A 21,509-nucleotide genomic window follows, 5' to 3' on the forward strand; every position below is an offset into this window, starting at 1 on the left:
ATTTTCTCTAGTTCCTGGTGTTGATTACCTGGTCTTGGATGGCGAGCATGAATCCTTCAGTCTCGAGGAAGAGCATCCTCTCATGAGCCGTGCATTGGAAGCAGTTTTTTCTGTGATCTTGATGGAGGTTATTTTAATGTCTGCCATGGAGTGCCTTCTCTGCCCATCTTTCTAGCTTCGTTTGTACCTCCTGGTTGGGGGGGGGCGCTCCTCACTTAAGTTGAGCAGGGTATACTGCTTGTCTATCTTCCTTATGGCCTGGTGGAGTGCTTCTGTGTGTTTCTGGAAGCAATCCTTCAGGTTAAGTATCGCTGTCGTCTGTTGCTCAATGAGGTCTATCAGGCTCCTTCTTCCCGGGTAATTGTCAGTCTCTCCAGGCAGATTTTGGGTGGTGTTGGTGGCTCTTGGTCATCATTGTCCTTGCCTTTCTCATGATATCCTCCAGCTCGATGTTAGTCCAATCTATGACTTTGAAGGAGTATGTTAGCACTGGGACTGCATAGGTGTTTATGGCTTTAAATGTGTTCCCTCTGTTCAGCAGACTTCTGAGTCTCTGATGATATTTTTCGGTCAGGCAAACCTTAATTTCCTTGTGCTGTAATTCCGTCCCTCTGCCATGGCTTCAATCTCTTAACACTCTGCAGCTGGTAGTTTCGGTTGACTAATTTTCCCTGGCGCAGTCCGTGGGTCTTGTCTTGTCTAGACAAAACGAGACCCATGGATTGCTCCAGGGAAAAGTGTACATGGGTCTTGTCTTGTCTAGACAAGACAGGACAAGACCCATGTACACTTGTCTAGACCAAATTCCATCCTAATATCATTGCTGAATTCTTCGGTGATCTAGAGTAGTTGCTGAAGGTTGTTTTCTGTTCCTGCATAGAGCTTGATGTTATCCATGTACATCAGGTGGATGAGGGTGTACAGGTTCTTCCTTCCTTCTTTGAGGTTATATCCGTACTTGCTACTGTTGAGCATGGTAGATAGCGGGTTAAGTGCTAGTTATTATTATTATCAGTCATATGATACAAGGACGCCTGAAGCATATGCTGCACCAGCCAAAAAATAATTTCTCAAGTTACTCTGAGAGAGAGAGAGAGAGAGAGAGAGAGAGAGAGAGATTAGAAAGGAATCACCAAGAAAGAGAAGAATGCTGATATCCAGCTCAGGTCCCTGGGTTTGCCAAACCCATACTCACCAGATGCTTTTCACTAATCACAACTCTGGGGTTGTGATTAGTGAAAAGCAGAAGAATAGATTCCACCAGAACATACAGTTATATAAGGTATATTCAGGTCAAACTGCACCTAAGGTTTCTCCCATTTCTGCGTATGTACATTGTATCGGAAACAGACACTGTCAAGCCAGAGATTTAAAAGTGTGTGGGTCATGGGTTGTGTAAGATGTTGTGCCTGAACATACAGTTGGTGGAAAAGAGTTAGAAATGTTCAATGAAGGTGGAACGAAGCTATGATGTATGGCTATAGCTGATTCTTGGTTTAGGATGATCGTGCCAAATTCAAAAAATGCTGAAAAGTACATGTTTAACGTTGTTTTTTTTAAGCTGTGGAGATCTGTACTTTTTTTAATTTGTGGTTTTTTTTTTTTTTTTTTTTGAGCTTGTTGTTTGTGTGTAGAAAAGATTAATACTCTATTCTGCACAGAAGTTAAACATTGTTTATGAATCTGATATAGTATTTTTGGTTTTCTTTCTAGGTAAACTATTGATATTCTTCAAAAATGAAATATATGTTTGGAATCAGCATACTGAAATTCATAAAGAAACACCAAGAAATGTAGACAAACAGATAAAACTTTTTCGAGAATTTATTACATAGTATAATTGAGAGGGATTTCTTAATCTGAATTTATGCAATATTTTGTATAAGTTCTGCTTTATTTCCCCTTTCTATTTAAAATTAATTAGTAAACAATATATTTATCGTTTACTGATTAAGTGTAGAAAGAAAGAAAGAGGGAATGGCTAAAGATTAACTGTAAAAATAAAGTTATAATTCTTAAACTATTAAGAATTGAATAACAAATGAACATAAAATGAGAGTGATAAATAATGCAAACATCAAAAGATTTATGTGTTTACATCATTGATAAATAATTAATTTTTTTTGCATTCTATTAGGTTTCAGAAAACTGTTTTTTTTTAAATCTCTTTGAAGGTGTTCCTGGGTGTGGTGGCATTTTAACAGCTAGCTCAGGTGCCTTTACGTCACCAAATTTTCCTGACCGTTATATCAGTCACCTTCAGTGTGAATGGCTGATTAGAGTTCATCCTGAAGAACGTATACAACTAACCTTTACCCATTTTGCATTGGAGCAGCATGGTTCTTGTGCATGGGACTATATTGAGGTGATTGCATTGTACTCCTTTTAACGACATTTTTTTATTTTTAATTATGCTCCAAAATTCAAAAGTTGTGGATTCTAGCTACATACAAGATGCAGTCCATATGTAATTCCCCCCCCTCCCCAAGATTAGCCATACCATGGAATACCATACCTTGCTCATCAGCAGTTGTAAATGCTACTTGTATGGAGAAGCTGCTCAATCAGAACAGAGGGTTTGGCAGTTGAAAATAACAGTTCATCCTTTCCCATGAAAGAGTTTTAAGTATTATCTTTAATTTGGGAATGCTATAGGTGTGTACACATGTGTGTGTTGGGCTCCATAGAATTTGCTTACTGAGAAAAAGCAGGCTTGTTTAAAAGTTACACATGTCAAGTCTTGCTGACCTGCATCCAATCAAGCAGATCTAGAGCATTTTTTGAGAAGGGTGGACACCCGTGGATGAGTCCATTTTCCTTTTGTGTAATCCAAAGACCAAATAGCAATTCAAACTATAGAAATATTAAGTCTCCAACAGCAAAACAATTTTGTATGGTTACATCAGCTAACAAGCCTGTGTATATAATTTTTTAGGATAAGGAAGGCAATTCCACATGGTGTTTCAATAACTGAACAGTATTACTGAAACCTTCTTAGAACTAACTTTTGCCTGAGGTTGAGCAGACTTATCATCCCACCGTGCAATTTCATTTTGAACCAGCACAGTTCACCATCTCAAAAGGCCAACATTATATATGATTCAGGAATGCCATAGGTGTGGGAACATCTACTGAGTTCCATGGAATTTGGATAACAATAAAAAGCATGCTTGTTTAAAAGTTACATGTCATCTTGCTGACATGCATCCAATCAAGCAATCTAGAGCATTTTCTGATCAGGGTTGACACCACGGATGAGTCCTTTATTCTTTTCTATAGACTAGAGTGATGTGACTTGTCATGGATGATAAGAGAATTGAACTTGCTCCACAACACCATAGTTTTTCAGATCTAGTTCTGTTGGATTTCTGCCTATTTCATAAACTGAATGATACTCTTACTGAGACTTAGTATTGATCTAGGTACTGGGACTTAGTATATGACTAATAGGGAGGCTGGGTAGAAAAGTAGGCTGCATCAGAAAAGCTTTATACTTTGTGAAAACCTTATAAAAAAGGAAATGGAGTTATCTCTGGACTGCACCTTGTACAAGTATAGTGGATAGATTCACGGTTGAGAGATAGAAGAAAATGCTAACATTAGCCTTCAATATTGGTAGCCTCTAATCATTAGGAATCATTATTATTCTAATAATTCTAATCATAACTACATATAAAGTTTATTCCACTAAATATAAATAGAGGAAATGCATGGAGGAGTGGAGAGCTAGTTAGATTTATGAGTTTGGAATTATAAAATTATTGATAGTTGATTTCCAGATATTTCGTAAACTTAGATGAGAACTATACAGTGGAAATTATGAACAGCTGCATAGGAGAAGATGGCAAGCTGATGATTAGAGGTCATTAATTCAGTTTACACCTTTTGAGCAAAACGAATCTATCTCATAGCATTCTGCTTTGTGGTAGATTAGTTATTTGTACAGGGTTAACAATTGTTTAAGAAAAAAATGAAATTCCAAGAGTGAAATAGAACAATTAGCTTTTCAAATTTAAAGGAGTGATAGCTATAATATGCTTTTTACTGAAAGGTTGGTTATTAGCTTTTTTGCATTTAGAAAAATTTGAGCTTGCTTTGAGTATAACCGAAAATAAACATTCAATTTTGGCAAAAGTTGAATGGATTTTGTTTAAGAGGCAAGTAAACTAGTAATCTTTAATATATGTTTGTAAAGAGCTCAAAGTTTTATTTTGTTATTGCTGATGTTTATCTATAGATGCTAAAAATCTTAGTTACACTTTGTATAGACAACACATCACAATTATTTCCCTTTTCAAAATATACAAAAAATATATGCAGTACAGTGTATTCTGGAATAGGGAGTAATTTTATTTCTAGTGCATTGTATTGTATATTTATTGTCCTATGTAATACAGTATTTAACAAACTTTTTCAAGTCTGTACATTACCTCTCTCTATCCCAAAAAAGGGCTAAATTTGTAAAGTACGAAGTGTAGTAAGTTATAGTTTTTTCACCTTTTTTATATACATACAAACGTATGGAGGGTGGGGCAGTTCAAAAACAATTTGTATTCACCAAGAAGTAGTTGTGATAGAAAGATGAAATTTTTTTTTGTTTGGTACCTTGAACTGTGTATAGCAAGCACACAAATTTTGTTTTTGATTTGGCAGTTAATTTTTTTTTTTCTTTCCAGCACTGAATGAAGTGAAGTGTGACAATGGATAAATTCAAATACAGATCAGTGATTCAATTCCTCTTTCTGCAAAAGAAAACACCCTAAGCATTTTACAAAGAAATGGTTGCTATTTATAGAGAAGACTGCCCAGGTTCAAATGTGGAAGAACCTCAGTGCATGATAAAAAAATCCCAGGACATGCAGAAACTGCTGTAAGAGAAGAGTGTTACAAAAATTGAGACATTAATCCATGAAGATCATTGTATTATTGTCAAAGAACTATCTGCAGAGCTCCAAATTAGTGTAAAGTCTGTGAGGAACATCATTCACAGTAAAGTGTCTGCAAGATGGGTTCCCAGAATTCTGAACCCTTGTCAGAAGAAGGAAAGGGCATAATGTGCACATGAAATGTTATTGATGTTCCAGGAAAAGCAAGAGGAGTTTTTTTCGTGGCTAGTCACCATGGATGCAACTTGGATCCATCACTCTGATCCCAAAAGTAAACAAGTGTCAAAACAATGGTAGCATGCAGAATCACCACACCCCCCCACAAAAAAAAGGAAAAGGCATCAGCATGGTGTGATACTAACAGATTACCTTCACAAATGTAATCTGTTAGTATTTAAAGGTTACTTTTAAAAGAAAAAAGATGGGGAAAGCTGTCAAAAAGTTGTGCTCCTGCTCCATGATAATGCCCCTGTGTATTCCCTGTATGCTGCAGTGAGATGTGCCCATGAATGTGGGCACATTTCACTGCGGAATGCGAGGAATTTGCAATATTCAAATCCATTCATTCCTCACAGTCAAATTTGAACCCATTCATTCCTCACAGTCAAATTTGAACCCATTCATTCCTCACAGTCAAATTCGAACCCATTCAGTCCTTCCTTCCTTTGTGGAAAACACTTTGTTGCTGATGATGAGATCATTTCTGCTGCTGAGTCATGGTTTGAGGGATGGTTAGAGGGCTTCTACAAAACTGGCTTGCAAAAATGTATTGAAAGGTGGCAAAAATGTGCTATTTTGTGTGGTGTTTATGTTGAAAAAGTGTAATATGTGGTGTTTGTTTCAGTCATCTATCACTACTTTTGGGTGAATACAAATCTTTTTTGAACTCTTCTCCAATCTGGCAAGAAAGAGGTCTCAGTATTGCTAAACTTGGGAGGCTAAACAGTATTTTGTTTTTAAATGTTTTTTAAAGGTAGCATTCCAGTCTAACAGAGACTTTTTGCTTAGTCATTATTGCTAATGATGGGAGGGAGATGCAACGTGGATCATCAAATTTTCATTAAATGTTCTTCCTTGTTAGTGATTATCTCTGATCATGATTGGATCTCTCCCATTTCTTCTGATAGTTTCTTGCTGCTCAGTAGGTCCAACCTACCTGTTGAAGGATACATTAAAAAAATATTCTATACACTGTTCCCTTAGTGAGGGTGAGACAATTACTAGTGGTGTAGAGTGATGATTTAGGATTTTTGGGGATACCTTAATACAGAAAAAAAAAAAAAAGAGAGATTTGTGATGCATTACTTTTATAGGTATACAGCCACAGGGGAGAGATTCTTTCTGCTCCCCCAAAAGATCTGTGTAAAGAATTAGATTCCAGAGCTTGGTCTTGTGTCCAACTTAAAAACAAATATCATTATCTGCAGTTTATTTAAGTTGCTAATATCTTTTAAATTGTATAGCATCATCTAATGCGCCTCCGTAGCCAGGTGGGAAGGAGCAGCAGTGCGTAGCACACGCTTCTTGATTAGACCGGGGTTCGAGCCCGTCACCACCAAATACGGAGGATGCGGAAAGGTTAAGGAATGACCACCGCATATCCTGGAGCAATATGGCCTTAGTTGCTAATGCTCCTAAAAACCAAACAACAACAACAACAACAGCATCATCTAAATAGGACATCTGCTATGCATTTCAAAATCTGACACACCTCCAGGACAGCTGTTTCAAAGCTTACTGGTTTCCCATCAGCCGATAGGTGGTGAGAGTAAAGATAGTATCCTAGTCTTCATCTTCATCACTCTTCTAACCTGAGGTTGGGTCAGGTGAGTCAAAGGCTTCCATCTTTTTCTGTCTTCCCAGATCTTGTCTTCTATCTATGATGACATATCATATATATGTCTATATAAGACATATGATATATAAGACATATCATATATATGTATTCATATATATGATGAGAGCCTTGTCGATCAATTCGGCCCCGGAAAGATTGTGCAAGGCTCAAGGGGGTAGAATTTTTTTCAGCCTGGACTGTACTTGTTAACAGGAGAGATTGCTTCTACAGGGATGGGATACACTTAAATAGAAAGGGTGCAAGAATATGTGCTGATGCTATCGAGGCAGTGTTAGGTGGGTCGGAAAACTGCTAGCTTGGGGGGGAGACAAAGACCAATAGATTGACAGTAGCCACTGGCAGAGGTGAAAGAGATTCTTGCACTGCTTCTATTAGAATGAGCAGAAGCCTGAAAAACAAGATGCATGGTATTTCAGAGACTGCTGGGAGCCATTGCGGTACAAGTAAACACATGGGTTGTGTTAGGGTAGCTAAGAATAGAAACAGGTGCAGGTATACTTGCGTGTACACCAATGCTAGGAGTTTAGTAAATAAATTTGATGAATTTGAGGTATTGCTGAAAACATCAAAGGCAGATATTGTTGGGATATCAGAGACGTGGTGTCACACAGATATAAGGGATGCAGAACTGCAATTTGGGGAGTACAACGTCTACAGAAAGGATAGACAGGATAGGAAGGGGGGAGGGGTTATGATATTAGTTAAGAAACACATAAAAACCAAGGAAGTGAAGCCAGTCGACATCACCGGACAGTGCAGTGTTGAGTCAGTTTTGTGTGACATAAACAGTGGGTGATCAAAATTGAGAGTAGGAGTGTGCTATAGGCCTAATGACTCTGATGAGTATAATAAGGAACTGTACAGGGAAATAGAGTGGGCCAGTAAATCAGAGAGTCTTATAATGGGAGATTTTAATTTCCCAGATATTGACTGGAATTTGGGGGCTGGTTACTCACACACTAGCAGGGCTTTTGTGGATTTATTGGATGATTGTTTTCTACATCAGCATGTTTGGGAGGCAACTAGAGGGAGTAATACTCTTGATTTGATTATCAGCAGTGATTCTTCATGCATTAAGAATCTGCAGATAAATGAACCACTAGGTGGCAGTGATCACAGTGTGCTGAAGTGGGATTTACTCAAAGACTGGAATTTGGGGGCTGGTTACTCACACACTAGCAGGGCTTTTGTGGATTTATTGGATGATTGTTTTCTACATCAGCATGTTTGGGAGGCAACTAGAGGGAGTAATACTCTTGATTTTTGTGGAATAGACGTGTGGAAATTGGCCAAAGGCAAATTTCCACACGTCTATCTTACATCTGTCTTTCCTCAATTTGAATTTATGCCCTCTCAGGTGATTATTCAGAGCGAGAGGAAGAATCCCATCAGCATTGAGCATGCTCAAACCATTCAAGGCTTTATACACCTCTATGAGATCACCTTGCTGGTGCCTCGTCTCCAGACACTGTAATTTGCAAAACTTAAACCTTTCTTCGTAAGAGCACCCCATTGTTCCTTTCACTAATCTTGTTGCCCTTCTCTGTACTCGTTCCAGCAGCTCTACATCCTTCTTCAAATGAGGCCTCCAGACCTGTATACAGTACTCTAGGTGTGGCCTGACCATTGCCTTATACAAGGGAATAATCACCTCCTTATCCCTGCTAGAAAAATTCCTGTATATCATTGACAATACACCATGAGCTACTCTTGCAGCCCATCTGCACTGCTCAGAGAACTTCATATCTGCCTGCACAACCACCCACAGGTCCCTTTCATTCTCTAACAGTGTCAGTGTAGTACCACAGAGTTGATACGTTGCTCTAGGGTTGCTGTTTCCCATGTGTAGTACTTTACATTTGTCAATGTTAAACTTCATTTGCCACCTCTCAGCCCATCTGCTCAACCTTTCCAGATCCTGTTGCAGCAGCATAGTGTCAGTAGTGTCCTTGACAACCCTGCCTACCTTTGTATCGTCTGCAAACTTTGACATTAAGCTTGATATACCCTCATCAATATCATTTATGAATACAGAAAACAATAATGGACCGAACACTGAGCCCTGAGGGACTCCACTAATAACATTAGTCCACGACGAGCAGTGTCCATTGATTACCACTCTCTGTCTTCTCCCCCTCAGCCACCCCTTTATCCACAGCAGCAATTTGCCTCCAATGCCACACTGCTCCAATTTGTGCAGCAGTCTTCCATATGCAACAGTATCAAAAGCCTTTCTAAGATCCAAGTATATAATATCAAAGTTATTCCCTGCATCCAGTTCCTTTGTGACTGCATCATAGTATCCAATCAAATTGGTCAGGCAAGACTTCCCCTTAACAAAACCATGCTGGGTCCGAGCTATAGCTGAAGTCTTGTGTAAATGATCCTGCAGTGCTTCTTTAACTAGTGCCTCCATTAATTTTCCTGGAACAGAAGTTAAACTCACAGGTCTATAATTACTTGTGTCAGCCTTTGATCTTCCTTTGTGAATTGGGGTGGCATTTGCACATCTCCAGTCTGCGGGTACCTCCCCTGAGTCCAAGGAAGCTCTCATAATTATGACTTAGGGTTTGTTTACTTCCTTTGCTGCCTCCTTTAATATAACTGAATAGATCCCATCCACCCAGGGTGCCTTTGTTGTGTTTATCTTCAACAACCTCTCCTCCACTTTACTCTCAGTTATTACAAGATTCTCTAGCTTACTGCTAGAGTTGATACACCTCTGGCTTGCCCCCTCGCTTAGGCACCAGGAAGTTGGTCTGAATGAGTTGTATAAGGTCTTGAATGGTTTGAGCAAACTCAATGCTGATGGGATTCAAACCAGATGTCAGCTGATGTCAAACCAGAATATTGTCTTACATGCAGCTTGCTTTAGTCTATTCTTCTGTTACACCCAGTGGTGAGCTATGAATATTTCAACAATGGGCTCACAGTTTTTCCGACTTTCTACCGAGTAAATTTGATCGGTCACGGAAGTGACGTCATCTGTGGCTTCTGCCAGAGGCACTTTCCACGCTCGCACTACTAGTAGTAAAATTATAAGAGGAGTATACCTCAATATAGTAGTAGTGGCATGTGATGCAAGGAAGCAAATGTATGAGCTTATGCAACATCAGCCAACAAAAAAAAAAAAAAAAAAAAAAAATCACACCATTCTCTCCAAATGCCTGTCCAGTTCCTCCTTAAATTTATTCAACCTATCAACTTCCACAACGACAGATGGAAGTTTGTTCCAGCAATTAACCACCCGCTGGCTAAAGGCAAATTTTCATACATCTATTCTACATCTGTCTTTTCTTAATTTGAATTTATGCCCCCTTAGGTTCGTAATCTGAACAAGTGGAAGGATCCCATCAGAATTCAGCGTGCTCAATCCATTCAAGTAAATCTACATCCTTCCTAAAATGAGGCCTCCAGACCTGTACGCAGTACTCAAGGTGTGGCCTGACCATTGCCTTATACAGAGGGATAATCACCTCCTTTTCCCTGCTAGCAAAATTCATATATATCATTGACAAAACCCCATGACCTGCCCTGGCAGCCTGTCTGCATTGCTCAGAAAACTTCATATCTGCCTGCACAATTACTCCCAGGTCTTTTTCATTTTCTACCACCTTAAGTGTAGTACCACACAGTTGGTACGTTTCTCTGGGGTTACTTCTACCCATATGCAGTACTTTGCATTTGTCAAGATTAAACTTTAGTTGCCACTTCTTAGCCCATCTGCCCAAATTATCTAGATCCTGTTGCAGTAGCACACTGCCATTACTGTCATTAACAACCCTGCCAACGTTTGTATCATCTGCAAACTTCGACATTAAGCCTGATATACCTTCATCAATATCATTGATAAATATACAAAACAACAGTGGACCTAACACCGAACCCTGTGGGACACCACTAATAACATTAGTCCAAGAAGAGCAGCACCCATTGATTACCACCCTCTGTCTTCTCCCACTTAACCATCCTTTTATCAATTGTAGCACTTACCCTTAATACCATTCTGCTCCAATTTGTACAATAGTCTTCCATGCGCAACAGTGTCAAAAGCTTTCCTGAAATCCAAATATATGATATCAAAATTATTTTTTGCATCCAGTTCCTTTGTAACAACATCATAATATCCTATCAAATTTGTCAGACAAGACTTTCCCTTAACAAACCCATGCTGTGTCTGAATTATTGCTGCAATCTTGTCTAGATGATCCTGCAATGCATCTTTAACCAGCCACTCCATTATTTTACCCGGAACTGAAGTTAAACTAACTGGTCTGTAATTACTCGTGTCACCCTTCGATCCCCCTTTGTGAATTGGGGATACATTTGCACATCTCCAGTCCGTGGGAACCTCCTCTCAGTCGAAGGATGCTCTCATAATTATGGCTAAGGGTTTGCTTAGTTGCTTTGCCGCCTCCTTTAATATAACTGGATAGATCCCATCCACCCCAGGTGCTTTTCTTACGTTTAACTTCAACAATTTCTCTTCCACTTTGCTCTCAGTTATTACAAAATCATTAAGTATCTTGCTATAATTTGATAGCCTTCTGCCATTTTCAAACCTTAATAATTCCTCACATGTGAATGTAGAGGCAAAATACTCATTCAGTTTTTTTGCTATCTGAGCAGGATCATCAATAGTCGAACCATCGATGTCAAGTGGACCAATCAGATTCATCCCCTTCCTTTTAGAGTTTATATAAGTAAAGAAATCCTTGCTGTTTTTGTTAGCATCTTTTGCGTACGTAGAACACTTCCGTATGATACCCTCCAGAAATTAAAACGGAAAAAACAAAAAAATCGACAACTTACCGGTACATTACAGTAAAATATAAATAATCTACGATACATTATTTAATAATCTTAAAGACTGTAGACTCAGCGACAATGACAATTTATCCTCACTAGATGTTACCTCGTTATATACAAATGTAAATGTTGAATACACATTAGATATTATTTGGCATATGTTAAATAAAAACTTGACATCGATTAATTATATGAAGCTACCTATTAAGGAAATTTTTCACTTAATTAAACTGTTAGTTGAGGCCAACTATATATAGTTGAGGCCTACAAGGTGTATAAACAATCTTTTGGATTACCAATGGGTTTGAGCCTGAGTGGCTTAATGTCGGAGATCTAGCTCTCAACGATTGAGCATATACATTTGACACCTGTTCGACCCCGTGTCACTTACTATGGGAGGTATTTAGATGATGTTCTAGTTATTACTGATAGTAGTACTATCCAAGACATTTTACATTCGTTTAATAATATTCATTCTAGACTCAAATTTACATTGGAAAGGAAGGATACGGATACAAAGTCATTAAACTTTCTAAATTTCACCCTTACCCGGGACTCGAATAAAATATAATTTAGCATCTATCGAAAACCTACAAACACTGGTATGCTTCTACATTATAATAGCTATTACCCGTTCACCTACAAAAGATCAATTATCTTTAATCAATTTCTAAATGCCTATAAATATTCAACGTCCGATCTGCTTTGGACTCAGAAATACAAATATTAACTAGCAGATTCTTAAACAGGGGTTATTCCATTACCACAAGAAACCGAATTAGTGTACTGGCTAAGGATAGGATACAAAATACTAGACCAATCAACAACAGTAATATCAAAAAATACTTTATTTCTGTCCCATATGTTGAACAGTGGCACAAACAGCTTAACAGATTCTTTAAAGATACCGAATTTAAAATTGTAGCTAGGCCAATACGGAAGTTACACACTATACCGAACAATCGCTCGGTTCTTTCGCGTTCGCAACACAAATCAGTGATCTGGTATACAACATTTCTTGCGGTGATTGCGACTCGTCTTACCAAGGTTCAACGCGATTTTCTCTTAATATTCGTGTAAATCAACATGAAGCCTCGTTCGTGCTTCTCATTCAGCAGCGTCAGAATTAGCCTTTCATGCCATTAACGAAAAACATACTTTTTTATTTAACGAGGCCAAAATACTTAACGTTCAACGTTATTATACACGACTATTAATTGCAGAAACCATTGAAATTAAATTACAAGAGAATTCTGTTAATGTTCGGCGGCCATATTTGATCTCCGATGCATGGACCTTTACGCGCATGCACAAAGACAAATAATCACTATTTAAGTTTCAGGTTTAACCCGATTAGGTAATTTTCATTCCTGTGATCACGACATATGGTCAAAAAGCGTTGTCAGCTTCAGGAAGGAAAATCGTTTTGAATATTGCGTTAATTTGATTTTTAATTGTTTTAAATTGATTTGAATTGCGTTAAATTGATTATTTAATTATTTATATTTTACTCTAATGTACCGGTAAGTTGTCAATTTTTTTCGTTTTTTCGTTTTAATTTCTGGAGGGTATCATACGGAAGTGTTCTACATACTATATTGAGGTAAACTCCTCTTATTATTTTACTAATATTATTATCAACGTAGAACATATTGAGTATTACAGCTCTGATTCATACTATCTAACTACTAGTTGTGCGATTAGAGTGCGTGACATATTTTTCACGACCAGTTTGATTTCTCGAGTGAGGGCAGATTCAGTTGGGGAGGCAGCAGACAGTGGAGCTTATTCCCTTAATTATGCATATGACTGTATATGTTTAATGTTCCTAGGTCTATGAAAAAAAAAAAACTTAAAAAACCTAGTCATCATGCCTCCCCTTACAATGATACCTGGATACGATAGTGTCTGGAGTTCTAACTTTTTAGAATTTTTGAATAGTATGACATCATTTCTGCAGTAGTAACCTCATTTCTGAGGTTACTACTGCAGTAAGTATGAGTGCAACAAGTATACAAGTATTCTTGTTCCTATACTCCAGCACGACCACTAAGTCAGTGGAGTTTACAAGAAATCAATAAATACAAATGTTAATTGTATTTAGCAGTCACGGGCTTGAACCTCGGTCCACTCAAAGAGTATGTGCACTGCACTCGCACTCCAGACCGCTTGGCTAAGTCATTTGTCATATCACTGTGACAATACAAGTGTTTATCATATGGCTGCAACAATACAAGTATTCGTCATATGACTATAACAATACAAATATTTGTCAACAATTTCTTTTTTTTGTCTCACATTTTCATTACATTCCATTGTTAGGTGCCCCTAACAGCTGCATATGTTGCTTCAACTACAAGATCATTACTTCAATTCATGCTGTTTTCCGGAGACATTTAGATATGTTACAATTGCAAGTATACATCTCTTACTTTAGTTATCGTAAATCCATTGTATCTTTTCATCCGGAAATTATGAAAATTTTGTGAAAGATCAGTAAAATATTTACAATTAAAAAGCTCTTTTATTTTGTAAACAACATATACAAATCAAAATTCCTGAAAGAAATGCGAAGGATGTTTCACCTAAACCATCTACCGCGGGTGCCATGCACACGCACAACTTTTTATTTGTCTTTTTTTTAACAACTAGAGAAATATAATGGATACATTTTTTTCACGATAAAATTTTAATATTGCAAATAAAAAGTAACACGAAATATTTTCCATATCACAAATAACAAAAACTATTAAAAAACTTTCCACAATATGAAAACAAATATTACATAAAAAACAAACTATTTTAGAAAAGGTACACAAATTACACGAAAAATTACATAAATATTCAAGAAAAATTTATTCTAAAAATTGCCATGTAGAATTTGCTTCTTTATTAATATTTGTTGTCGATCTTCTGTTTTGCTCAACAGCAGAGTGATGATTACAGACAGGGTCAACCCAAGGTATATTGGCACCCCAGGCAGGGGAGACAGTCCTGTGTCCCCTTCCAGATAAAAAAAATTTAAGGTGTTTTTATTGAGTTAATGTTGTTATTTTTGCTATAGAAAAGGTAAAAGGACAAATGTAAACACAAAAAAAGACAATCAGAATATTTATAATATTTTACTTGTCATATTAAATCATTTTCCCCTTTTCACAAAGCATATGTGCCCTCTCAAACCTTCGACATCCCCAATGTCATGTGCCCCAAAGCGTCAGCGTCCCGAGCGACTACCTGTAGCTTGGGCCAGTCTTGATTACTGAGGGATGATTTGACATAACGATCGGGATCAAATTGAAGCAGTGGTTTTCGATTTAGATATATGGGCATCATAATCTGCAACATGTTTAATTGTCAGCATTATTCATTCTTTCAAACAGTATTATTCATTCTTTCCAACAATATTATTCATTGCGCTGAACACTCCCTCAGCTTCAGCACTGCTAATCGTAATGGTTTTAAAGATATTTCTGGCTTTCTTAATTGAAAAGGGAATTTCACTCGATTTTAAAGATAAGCTGTCTTCGAAAAAATTTCTAAAATCATAAATTTTTATTTCATATTTTATCAGAAAACTTAAATTTCTTATTCGGTTTTTATAGTTTTGCCACTGAGACAAAAGTTATTTCCTATTCCACGATTCCGGGTAGCATATGTTTAAAATTTCTTTCAATTTCTTTCCTCATTATCAATGGTATCATTATTTTCTTTATTTTATTTAAAATCACTCTCTGTTGCTTTAATAACTTATCATTTAAGGATAAAACAATGAATTTAATAACTTCATGAGGTAATTTTGTGTAAATGTTTTCTTACTTTTGATTCCTTCAAATTCTTTCCACTTCAACATGCTCTCAATTTTAGCTTAATAATAATGTCCTTCAGAATTTTTCAAATTAGCAACTGATAGTTCGAATAATTAATTTATCTGCTTTTACCATAATGATTCTGTAAAGCTTCTGAAAGGTAAGAGAGCTCCTGCAGGATGTTGATCATTAGTGCTAAATCATTAAGAAATTCCAGATTAAAAGTCGGTTTAATAATCCTGAATATTTAACTTCTGATTCAAAATGTTTGCACAAAGTGGGATAATTCCTCCAACCCACAATTGCTGCCCGCAAGCTACAAACTGCCCATCATGGCCCAAACAGTTGACCGATCTTTATAGTTTACACATAAATATTTATGGTGCCTCCGTAGCCAGATGGGAAGGAGCAGCAGTGCGTAGCACACGCTTCTTGATTAGACCGGGGTTCGAGCCTGTCACCACCAAATACGGAGGATGCGGAAAGGTCAGGGAATGACCACCACATATCCTGGAGCAATATGGCCTTAGTTGCTAATGCTCCTAAAAACCAAATAACAACAACATAAAGATTTATGTGGAAACTATAAAGTTTTTTGGAGATTGGGGATATAATGCATACAGTTTTTTTTTTTTAATTATTACCTGTATGCCATTAATTATATTTTAGAACATTTTCTGCACAGTGTTCAAAATCTGCCAACATTTCACCTTCGTAAAGTTTATGTAATATCTTAGTTGCCCAAATCTCCCCCCCTCCCTACATTGCTACTGTTACTAGTTAGCATTAGCATTAGTAGAGGCATTTGATGCAAGAAAGCAAGCTTATGCAGCATCAGCCAAAAAAAAAAAAAATAAATAAATAAATAAATAAATAAATAAATAAAAAATAACCACTTCCACTTCACCCCTCTGTTCGTTCGAAATACCTGTCCAGCTGAGCCTTAAATTTATTTAGGCTATCAACTTCCACGACAAGGGATGGAAGTCTATTCCAGCAACCAACCACCCGCTGGCTAAAGGCAAATTTCCTCACGTCTATCCTACATCTGTCTTTCCTCAATTTGAATTTATGCCCTCTCAGGTGATTATTCTGAGCAAGAGGAAGAATCCCATCAGCATTGAATACTGTGCAAAATGTCGGATCACACGGATATTCAGCTACTATGAACATGTAAACATAGACGGAGAAATTACTGGAAGGCGTGGATCACTCACTTCTCCGAAAAACATATATCTGTTTGTCAGAGTAAAGGTGAACCACGACACAGGTTGACCAGACGCTATTATCCATGTCGGGAATCTTCTTAATTCTCTGACTGGATATGGAAAGCATATTAACTAGTGCAACTTTTCAGACACCACTAATCAGACACTGGTAATCCCTTTCACCCTTAATTTGTGCTTTCTAATTATCTAAATTGCCTAAAGGCCAGAGGTGAGAACAATGCATACGAAGTTGTCTCTCATGATTCGTTTTTTATATGGAAATTTTCTTCATTCAACGGAAACTATTTTAAATGTAATTGTCAAGGGGAATTTAAAAAAAATTCGCTATAAAGAAGTTGGTTAAACAGAGGTCCAACTGTAACTGTAAAGAATTTGGTTAAACAGAGATCCGACTGTAACTATAAAGAAGTTGGTTAAACAGAGGTCCAACTGTAACTATAAAGAAGTTGGTTAAACAGAGGTCCAACTGTAACTATAAATAAGTTGGTTAAACAGAGGTCCAACTGTAATTAAATCAAAAATGAAGCAATTTTAAAATACATAACTGGTCGATTGTGCCATTAAAATGCTGGGGATAGGGTCCCACTCGCCCCGCCATAGTTTCGGCTCTGGATATTCAGTAATTGCATTCAGGATTTCATTTATAAAATAAATGATTGTCTCAACAATGGGCTTGGAAATTTTCAAAAAAAAATAACGATGGGCTCTCGCGAGCCCACTGTAGCTCACCACTGGTTACACCCAAGTAGATGTCAGTGGTTTGAATCAGGCATAAAATAGATGCAATAGTTATCCTAGTAACTACTGTGATTCACAAAAGCCTTCCCTTAGAATGTAGTGCTTTTGCTAAGAATTAATTGTAGTGCTTTTAGGCAAAAGCACTACACGTAATTATTTTAGCTTTGGACTATATTGAGAAACTTCTGTTCCCTCAAGATTTAATATATCACATCACATCACATTCTCTGAGTTTATTAACTTCTGTTAATTAACTTCTGTTCCAGGAAATTTAATGGAGGCACTGGTTAAAGAAGCACTGCAGGATCATTTAGACAAGACTTCAGTTATAGCTCAGACACAGCATGGTTTTGTTAAGGGGAAGTCTTGCCTGACCAACTTGATTGGATACTATGATGCAGTCACAAAAGAACTGGATGCAGGGAATAACTTTGATATTATATACTTGGATCTTAGAAAGGCTTTTGATACTGTTGCACATGGAAGACTGCTACACAAATTGGAGCAGTGTGACAGTGGAGGCAAATTGCTGCTATGGATAAAGGGCTGGTTGAGAGGGAGAAGACAGAGAGTGGTAATCAATGGACACTGCTCATCGTGGACTAATGTTATTAGTGGAGTCCCTCAGGGCTCAGTGTTGGGTCCATTATTGTTTTCTGTATTTATAAATGATATTGATGATGGTATATCAAGCTTAATGTCCAAGTTTGCAGATGATACAAAGGTTGGCAGGGTTGTCAAGGACACTACTGACACTATGCTACTGCAACAGGATCTGCAAAGGTTGAGCAGATGGGCTGAGAGGTGGCAAATGAAGTTTAACATTGACAAATGTAAAGTACTACACATGGGAAACAGCAACCCCAGAGCAACGTATCAACTCTGTGGTACTACACTGACAGTGGTAGAGAATGAAAGGGACTTGGGGTGGTTGTGCAGGCAGATATGAAGTTCTCTGAGCAGTGCAGACGGGCTGCAAGAGTAGCTCATGGAGTATTGTCAATGATATACAGGAATTTTTCCAGCAGGGATAAGGAGGTGATTATTCCATTGTATAAGGCAATGGTCAGGCCACACCTAGAGTACTGTATACAGGTCTGGAGGCCTCATTTCAAGAAGGATGTAGAGCTGCTGGAACGAGTACAGAGAAGGGCAACAAGATTAGTGAATGGAACAAAGGGGTGCTCTTGCGAAGAAAGTCTTAAGTTTGGCAAATTACAGTGTCTGGAGACTAGGCACCAGCGAGGTGATCTGATAGAGGTGTATAAAGCCTTGAATGGTTTAAGCATGCTCAATGCTGATGGGATTCTTCCTCTAGCTCAGAAAAATCACCTGAGAGGGCATAAATTCAAATTGAGGAAAGACAGATGTAGGATAGACGTGCGGAAATTTGCCTTTAGCCAGCGGGTGGTTGGTTGGTGGAACAGACTTCCATCCCTTGTCGTGGAGGTTGATAGCCTAAATAAGTTTAAGGCTCAGCTGGACAGGTATTTTGAACGAACAGAGGGGTGAAGTGGAAGTGGGTTTTTTTTTTTTTTTTTGGCTGATGCTGCATAAGCTTGCTTTCTTGCATCAAATGCCTCTACTAATGCTAATGCTAATGCTAATGCTAATTACATGCATTTCAATGTAAATTTTGTCCTACTCACCCACTCTTAAAGAATTTTGCATTAGTTATCACAGATCATTGAAAAGCAACAAAAAGTGAGGTTCTGCTGGATTCCAAGGCATGCAAGGATTCAAGGAAATGAGAGTGCAGATTGTGATGAAAAAAATGCAACAAACTCAACTTCTGTCCTTCAAATGACATGATTACAAATTTATTATCAAACAATCTCTAGAGAACAATGGCTAGCACTTTAGCACTTGTGACTTGTATAGTGTAATCTTAGTAGCTTTTGCATTATTAACAAGAACAATTAAATATTAAATTAAGATATATTTAACTGCTTTCTGTAGCAGACCCCTCTGCCACACACTAGTTTTCAAACCAAATGAGCAATGTTGTTTACAAGACACTGAAAGCATAACTACCATGTTGCAGAAATGACAAAAAACAATAAATAATTGTGCAGAACTTTGACAGGTTCTTTGCATTTTTAATTTCAAGCAAAAAATTTTTGAATTCCAAAATGTCTTGTGAATTATTAATTAACAAGTAATGCACAATAGATATTTTCAAAGGGCACATATCGGGTTCTGCTTGAGTGAGTTCATGTGTATTTTTTTGTACCATAGTATACTTTGTTGAGGCAACTGAATGAAACTTGTGGCAGAAAAAAAAAAACACACCATTGACCTTATTTTACTTATTAGCAAGAGAAAGAGAATACTCCCCCCCTTGAAGGATCTTGACATATTCCAATTGAAACCTTCTCAGTCCCTCCATTACTTCAATGAAACAGTTAGTATTTGGTGAAAGCAAGTGAAACAGTTAGTATCATGTGAAAGATTTCTAAGAGAGCAAGAATGACACAGGGTTTAACTGTTTCAAAGGCATGTGACCTATGCAAACATTTTAAGTTTGTACTTCGAAATTAAGTGCTTCATTGGCGAAGATTGTCAGTGCAAACAAGATTGTACTTGTTTTCAATAACCTTGTTTCAGGAAGTTCAGAGGTAGAATTTATTCCCTTTTTCATAAAGTATTTGAGAGAAGAGCAGAGGTAGAATTTGTGAGATCAGTATTACTGCAAAATTTTTTGTGTGGAAAAAGAAGTGGCAATGGATCCATTATTTTATATATTTTTTTAAAAACTTTTTGGAATTGGAAAGATGGAATAACCAAGCCAATATTTGTGGATAGAATAGGCATGCTGACATAATTTATAATATATAAATTGTTGAAATATAGCATTAGCATTAGCATTAGCATTAGTAGAGGCATTTGATGCAAGAAAGCAAGCTTATGCAGGATCAGCCAAAAAAAAAAAAAACCCACTTCCACTTCACCCCTCAGTTCGTTCAAAATACCTGTCCAGCTGAGCCTTAAACTTATTTAGGCTATCAACCTCCACCACAAGGGATGGAAGTCTGTTCCACCAACCAACCACCCGCTGGCTAAAGGCAAATTTCCGCACGTCTATCCTACATCTGTCTTTCCTCAATTTGAATTTATGCCCTCTCAGGTGATTTTTCTGAGCTAGAGGAAGAATCCCATCAGCATTGAGTATGCTTAAACCATTCAAGGCTTTATACACCTCTATCAGATCACCTCGCTGGTGCCTAGTCTCCAGACACTGTAATTTGCAAAACTTAAGCCTTTCTTCATAAGAGTACCCCTTTGTCCCATTCACTAATCTTGTTGCCCTTCTCTGTACTCGTTCCACCAGCTCTACATCCTTCATGAAATGAGGCCTCCAGACCTGTATACAGTACTCTAGGTGTGGCCTGACCATTGCCTTATACAATGGAATAATCACCTCCTTAAAGTCCCTTTCATTCACTAAAACTGTCAGTGTTGTACCATAGAGTTGATACGTTGCTCTGGGGTTGCTGTTTCTCATGTGTAGTACTTTACATTTGTCAATGTTAAACTTCATTTGCCACCTCTCAGCCCATCTGCTCAACCTTTGCAGATCCTGTTGCAGCAGCATAGTGTCAGTAGTGTCCTTGACAACCCTGCCAACCTTTGTATCATCTGCAAACTTGGACATTAAGCTTGATATACCATCATCAATATCATTTATAAATACAGAAAACAATAATGGACCCAACACTGAGCCCTGAGGGACTCCACTAATAACAATTAGTCCACGATGAGCAGTGTCCATTGATTACCACTCTCTGTCTTCTCCCCCTCAACCACCCCTTTATCCATAGCAGCAATTTGCCTCCAATGTCACACTGCTCCAATTTGTGTAGCAGTCTTCCATGTGCAACAGTATCAAAAGCCTTTCTAAGATCCAAGTATATAATATCAAAGTTATTCCCTGCATCCAGTTCTTTTGTGACTGCATCATAGTATCCAATCAAGTTGGTCAGGCAAGACTTCCCCTTAACAAAACCATGCTGTGTCTGAGCTATAACTGAAGTCTTGTCTAAATGATCCTGCAGTGCTTCTTTAACCAGTGCCTCCATTAATTTTCCTGGAACAGAAGTTAAGCTCACAGGTCTATAATTACTTGTGTCAGCCTTTGATCCTCCTTTGTGAATTGGGGTCACATTTGCACATTTCCAGTCTA

General features: G+C 37.7%; 1 protein-coding gene across 1 annotated transcript in view; it reads left to right on the forward strand.

The window, feature by feature from the left end:
* LOC150088286 (cubilin-like) overlaps window positions 1–21,509 on the forward strand; it is a 670,594-nt gene that overhangs the window by 558,608 nt on the left and 90,477 nt on the right. Inside the window, exon 19 of the mRNA XM_090370103.1 lies at window positions 2,175–2,365. Coding sequence (XP_090226229.1) covers window positions 2,175–2,365 — 191 coding nt within the window. The remainder of the gene's footprint in view (window positions 1–2,174; window positions 2,366–21,509) is intronic.

The sequence above is a fragment of the Mastigoproctus giganteus genome, chromosome 3 (genome assembly GCF_048544385.1).
Source record: "Mastigoproctus giganteus isolate SK-2022 chromosome 3, ASM4854438v1, whole genome shotgun sequence".
Taxonomy (NCBI): Eukaryota; Metazoa; Arthropoda; class Arachnida; order Uropygi; family Thelyphonidae; genus Mastigoproctus; species Mastigoproctus giganteus.